The sequence below is a fragment of the Sinocyclocheilus anshuiensis genome, unplaced genomic scaffold (genome assembly GCF_001515605.1).
Source record: "Sinocyclocheilus anshuiensis isolate Anshui unplaced genomic scaffold, SAMN03320099.WGS_v1.1 scaffold35, whole genome shotgun sequence".
Classification (NCBI taxonomy): domain Eukaryota; kingdom Metazoa; phylum Chordata; class Actinopteri; order Cypriniformes; family Cyprinidae; genus Sinocyclocheilus; species Sinocyclocheilus anshuiensis.
Genome location: NW_015552558.1, coordinates 1,141,254 through 1,147,368, shown reverse-complemented (window position 1 = coordinate 1,147,368; position 6,115 = coordinate 1,141,254). Strand labels below are relative to the sequence as shown.

Genomic DNA, 6,115 nt, shown 5'->3' with positions numbered 1-6,115 from the left:
TTATTTTTTACGGTAAAATTCCGGCAACCACAGCTGCCGTTTTTTTACCGTATATTTTACGGAATTTTTTTTGTGTATTTATAAATGACTATAGTATTTTTTCATGTGGATGAGGGAGACATACAAAATGTACAGGGCTGGGGGCCAATAAGGGCCCAAGAGTTCAATATGACCTACATCATGGTCATGGAGTGGCCTTGTCTAGTATGAATATGTTTAGGTTTAAGAAACCTCCATGGAGAATGCCTCAACGGGAGGACGGTATGACATGTTATTTGGCAGGTCATTCACACCACTAACATTTGCTGTGAACATGGTGTCTTCCATCAAGTATAAAACTGGAGAACTAACCCACCTGGAATATCACTTGGCCCACTCTTCATCTCAAATCTGGAGCCGGGCCTGCTTTGTGAGACGGTAAATTACTTCACTGAAACACATCCTGTATATCGTCAACATGCTGTGGTAAAGTATTAAACATTACACAAAATCTCTTCCCTTCAGGCACAAAAGTGTACTGCCCACCAGTCGATGGCATCGATGGCAGGTACTACGCAAAGCCAGCAATATACTCCTGTTTGTGATGCTGTGTGGGTAAGCCCACAACGCCCACAACTTGCACGTCAGTGAGAGGGACTGGTCCAAACCTGGCCTGTCACAAAGTGAGATCTTCATCAAAGACCGTCCTTTAGAATATGGATGCCAGTATCAGCCTATCAGTACTGGCCTGGAACTGGGCCTGCATAGCCCTTGAGGCTTTTGCAAAAGTAATTTCTGTCACTTCAGGTTTTTCTTTTTTTGCGCACAAATGTACACAAATATTCAGAAATGTCAAAATGACATAAAAAAATTGTTCACTTCACAAAAACATATACCATGTAAACTTGGCATAATTTGAAGTCAACGAGTTAGCCGTATAGATTTACAAAGCACATTTAGCCTAATGTTTGTTTAATTTGACAACACATACAGTACATTGCACAAAATGCTTATGGATGGGGGTGGCTAACATTTTTACAGAAATGGTTACCTCCCGGGTATAATTATAATTTCTACACCTATCATTTTTGCACTACAAAATGTTGAAAAGGATGTCATTAAATGAAATGTAATTATTAACCTTTAAATGCATGAATGTTTCACCAATAATTATTACATAGTGCCGGACCTATATATCCAGCACGGATGGATCTCTAACTGCTGCAATAGCAAAAAAACTCTCTTGATATTTTAAGAACAATTACATAAGAATAAAATAAAGCATATTTTGTTATCTTTTGAAACTTAGAAGGGATCAATTTGAGCAGATGATTTTACCATCGCTGTCATCGTCAGAGCGCACTTCTACAGTACATTCAGCATCTGCCTCATATTGGCGTTCTCAGCCATATTCTCAAAACTATCGTTTTCAAACATCTAATTTAGGCATCTAAATCTAATTTTCAAACATTTTTGTATTTGTGAAAAATATGAAGTAATGTGACAATATTGACATTTAGCATATAAATCCACATATTAAACAGGTTACCACTTTTAATGTTTTGATGCAAGAATAATATACATGCACATAAATTCATAAATTATGTTTTCTTAGATTATCCGCTGACTGCGTACTAACAATAATAGAAACAATAATGTACAGTATGTGGAAAATAATGTGTTTTTTGAACCTTAAACCACATAAACACATTTCATTACACCAAATACACAAAATAATGTTCTTTTTAGCAACATCATATGACCCCTTTAAACAAAGTGAACACCCAGCAAAAGCGCTACCCTGACTATCCAGCAGGGAGTGCACCATGAATGGCAAATTGCATAAACCTGTACCTTTCACCAATTGACAGTTGAAGAAGGCCTTTATGGTTATCTGTTAGTGAGTGAAAATAATGAGAGAAAAAAAGGGTCACTTGTGTGTGTGTGTGTCTCTGGTTTAGCTATACTCTACATTATGGGGCCAAAATGTCCTTAATGATGGCATCATCCAAAAATCCTTGTCCTTGTGGGGACATTGTTGGTCCTTACGAAGAAAACAACCTTATAAATCATACAGAATAAAATTTTTCAAAATCTAAAATTGCAGAAACTTTTGTGTGAGGGGTAGGTTTAGGGTACAGGGATAGAAAATACAGTTTGTACAGTATAAAAGCCATCACGTCTATGGAGTATGTCCCAATAAAACATGGAAATCCAATATTTGTGTATGCTTAGACAGTAGAATAATCCTTTTTTTGTTTTGTTTTTGTTTCCCTTTATATCATTAATTATGAAGCACAATATATATATATATAAATTATGATGTAGCTACAATTGGTGGTTAGATGCATCACTGTTTTGATAATTATCTACAAAAAAACCCAAAAAACAAATAGTTTATAGTTTTAAAGATTTACTTGCAAAATTCCTATGAAAAGCAGGCAGTTGCTGTTTGTCTCTTTTTTGATGCAGTTATTTGAGAGCTAAATTGGAACTATATTGGAAATATTTACTTACTTATTTCGACACCAAATGCATAATCAAATCAGACAGAATGTATAATAAATGCATACATGTTTATGGGAAACTTTTTGTGGAGTTGGCATGCAGATATGGACCTGCTTGTTTAGTATAACATATATGTCATGTTTTAGTAATAATAATGGATACATCTCTGCTATTATGTAAAACTTAATAAAACAGCACAGTAGCTGAATGCAGTATAGAGTCTCACAATAGAGAGTAATTGAATAGTAAATAGTTCAGAGCATAGATTCCATTTTTCCATCCACGCTTGCCTCTTTTCCTCCCTCTGCATGAACAGGAAGTTGGGCACAAACATGGAGGAAATCTGGAGCCACTAGTAAAGCCTGGTGGATTCATTAAGTTCTTCATTGTCTTATGAGGCGTTTCTATCCCTTCCATGGCCACAGGGTTAAGAAACGAGATCTTTCCATGTTATTTTTAATGTGAAATTAATTCAAACAAAATCGGTCTGATTTTATAACAAATATGCAAGTCACACAACACCAAATGACCCTTCAAGACCAACAATCAAATGTGTATTTGATGAGAACAGTCTTATCTAATAGAAACAATGACATGAGATTATTGGCCCAAGATCTTTAATTGTCTGATTTAGGATGAACTGGGTTTTACAACAACAGACAGCTTTGTCTCTTGTGCATACACGCTCTTATGCATGTAAAAGACTTGCCACAACACCACAGCAAAACAATCAAACACAGCAACAAATAACTAGTAACTAGATAATAAAGTCAATCTTTAACATTTTATTTCCATGTTGATGTTTCACTTTTGAGCAAGAAACGGCTGAAGCCAGTCCACCAGACACTGACTAGCTTTTTACTAGCTGCCTCAGGAGACTTGTGATATCCTTTGCTATTTACTCAGTAACAGGATGTTAACCTTTATTCTGTTGCTTTTTTGACTAGCTGCTTTATATCCACATGTGGGATCAAGGTTGAATAGTTCTCAATTAAGTTTAACAAGGCGATATCCCTGCAACCATCTCCCAACTTTATCTCTCCCTTCAAGACAACACAAATACAATAGAATGGTTTGTGGATAGACACCCTGCTTTTAAACCAGTGTAAAATGTACCTTTACCTGGGGTTTAGAATGGCGATAACCCAGGGTCAAGAGTGCAGTTTGAAAATTATTCAAAATAATTCATCTAGATTTCCAATCATTGTAACATCCATTATAATTACCACACTGTTTTGAAGGACTGTTCACATAAACTGATGTTATAAATCTGGCTGAAAGGCTTACAGAACACAGCACATCTCAAAAATGGGGTTAGGGGTCACATCTTACAAACACTTCACCAGACAGCACTGCTCCTGAAGAGGACAGGGTGAGACAGGATCCATGCAGGAGTGGGAATTGATGATATTTGATAAAGTTGAAGCAGCTCATTCGTCAAATCGACCCTCCAGGATACTCTCGAAGGAAAACGGGACAAACTTGAAGCCCTGTCCTGTGTAGAATTTGTTCTGGAACTCCACCCTAAATGGCAGGAAGGACAGGACAAAAGCATGCAATGTCAGAGCTGTGATGAGCGGGATATTTAATATTAAAAACACCTGTGGATTCCTGTTGACAACAATGTACTTGCATCTTTGTTTACTTGTGGTTATTTCCTCAAATGCAAAAGTGTGTGGAAGTGAAAATCGGGTTGGGCTGTATGACCATACGAGGAATGTGTCAGCCGGTGGAGAGTCTGTTATACTGTGGCAGCTATTAGTGGGCCAAATGACACTCATGCCCTCTTACAACACACCTACACTATATTGTTCAATTTTAAGATTGCTGGCGACAGCTGATAACAGTTCTCACTTGACTGATTAACAGAACTGTTACATTCGCTTTGTATAAACTTACAGTAAATCCTATATAAAACCATTTATACATTATACACAGACTGTAAAATGAACACATAAGCACTCGTTTCTCAGAATGTTCTGTGCAAAGATCATACCTGCTTAAAAATACTTTCTATATAAGAACAGTTGATGGGGAATACTGAGGTTGAACAACTATATGCTATGCAATGTGTGTCGTCTTCAACATATTCTTGCCTTAATTTCGGAAACTTTCATACCTGTAAGCTCTGTGGGTAAACTGTTATTCAAGCTATTTCTATTGTCTATAATGGGCACATTTTTCATTTTCTCCAGGTTTTGCTGCCAGGAGTGAAAAAAGGCATAATCGCACATTCCTTCCCTATCATTGGCTAATAGATAAGAGTGTTTAGATTTGCCATTGAGAGAAAATATTTTTGAACTGAAGGTTGAGATTTTGAGAAAGGTAATGTCCAGACACAGATTTTTGAAATCAAACAGACAACTGTTAGTGAGTGATTGTGTGCATAACAGCTCTCTGAGGAACCAAGGGAGGCAGTTCCTTGTGGAAAAAAGAAAGATGAGCAAAAAAGTTAATGTTATTCCGTATGTGCCTTTAATCCAGAAACCTTTAAACATCACATGGAAGTGGAACATGATTTTACATTGTGCAAAAAACACAAAAAGGTAACATTGCCTCCTTATTTTAGATGCACATCCTGTTGGATGAATACACAAGAGAAGGAAACATTTAAGAGTGAAGGAATGTCTCACTGCTGTGGTAAATATTTAAGTCAAGAGAGAAAAGACTCTTTCATCTTTCCGCACTTGGAACAAGTAAAACCACCAAGAGTGCTGAACCTCATTTACCTCCAACATGTCTGTGTGTGCATAGGCCATGGAAGGCATTTTGAATGGGTCGAGCCAAGAATGACATCAAAACGCCATAATTAGCGCCTCTCGCTGAATGTTTTGCTCTTGCCATGACTATAGCATAAAACAACTAGTATATATACACAGTAGCCAATAGGGATTTAACAATTCACTCAACTCACGATTCGATTCGATTCACGATTTTGATTTCGCGATTCGATTCGATTATTTTATTATTTTTTAACAAAATGAGATTTAAGACAAATTATAAATTAAATGTGTCCTTTTATTATTATGGCTTGGACAAAATGCTGCACATTTCTTTGTGAAATTGAAATATAACACTATTATAATAATATACTAATATCCAGTGGCGGCTCGTGCGTTTTAAAATAGAGGAGGCACACTAATTGTATTGGTCTGGGATCCTTGCCGATTATTATTATTATTATTATTTGCTTAACCACTTTAAAATGGCTTTTTGTTTGCTTTTAGTCAGAAAACGTAAAGAAAACGACATACATACAGCAAGATAATATAATTTCACTTACCTGGCCTATCACTTGAAGCAAACATCCATCCCTTCTTAAAAGTCTGTGTTGCTGCATACATGCAACATGAGCAGTTTTTAAACTAAATTAGATTGTATAATTTTGAAATTTGAAGCAAAAACAGAATGGTTTGACTTCAGTTTTGTGAAACTATACATAAAAATATCTGAGCGAAACAGCAGACGAGCTGAATGAGATGCAGATTCACTCTTTGCCTGCAGGTGGTGCTTAAAGCGTTTCCTTGGTTTCCACTATAAACAGCAGCGCTGCACTTGTGAACTTTAATATGCATTATACAGAGGCAAGATGAAAAGAAAAAATACCATCGAAAGACAGTAAGTTCCC

General features: G+C 36.4%; 1 protein-coding gene across 2 annotated transcripts in view; it reads right to left on the bottom strand.

Annotated features, from left to right (window-relative positions):
• Window positions 1-2,351: 2,351 nt before the first annotated feature.
• atp6v0a1b (ATPase H+ transporting V0 subunit a1b) overlaps window positions 2,352-6,115 on the bottom strand; it is a 21,519-nt gene continuing 17,755 nt past the window's right edge. The window contains exon 21 of one of the 2 annotated variants that reach the window (XM_016455307.1): window positions 2,352-4,011. In XM_016455307.1, the coding sequence (XP_016310793.1) occupies window positions 3,918-4,011 (94 nt within the window). In that variant the 3' untranslated portion in view covers window positions 2,352-3,917. The remainder of the gene's footprint in view (window positions 4,012-6,115) is intronic. The other variant, XM_016455308.1, reaches the window with a different exon arrangement.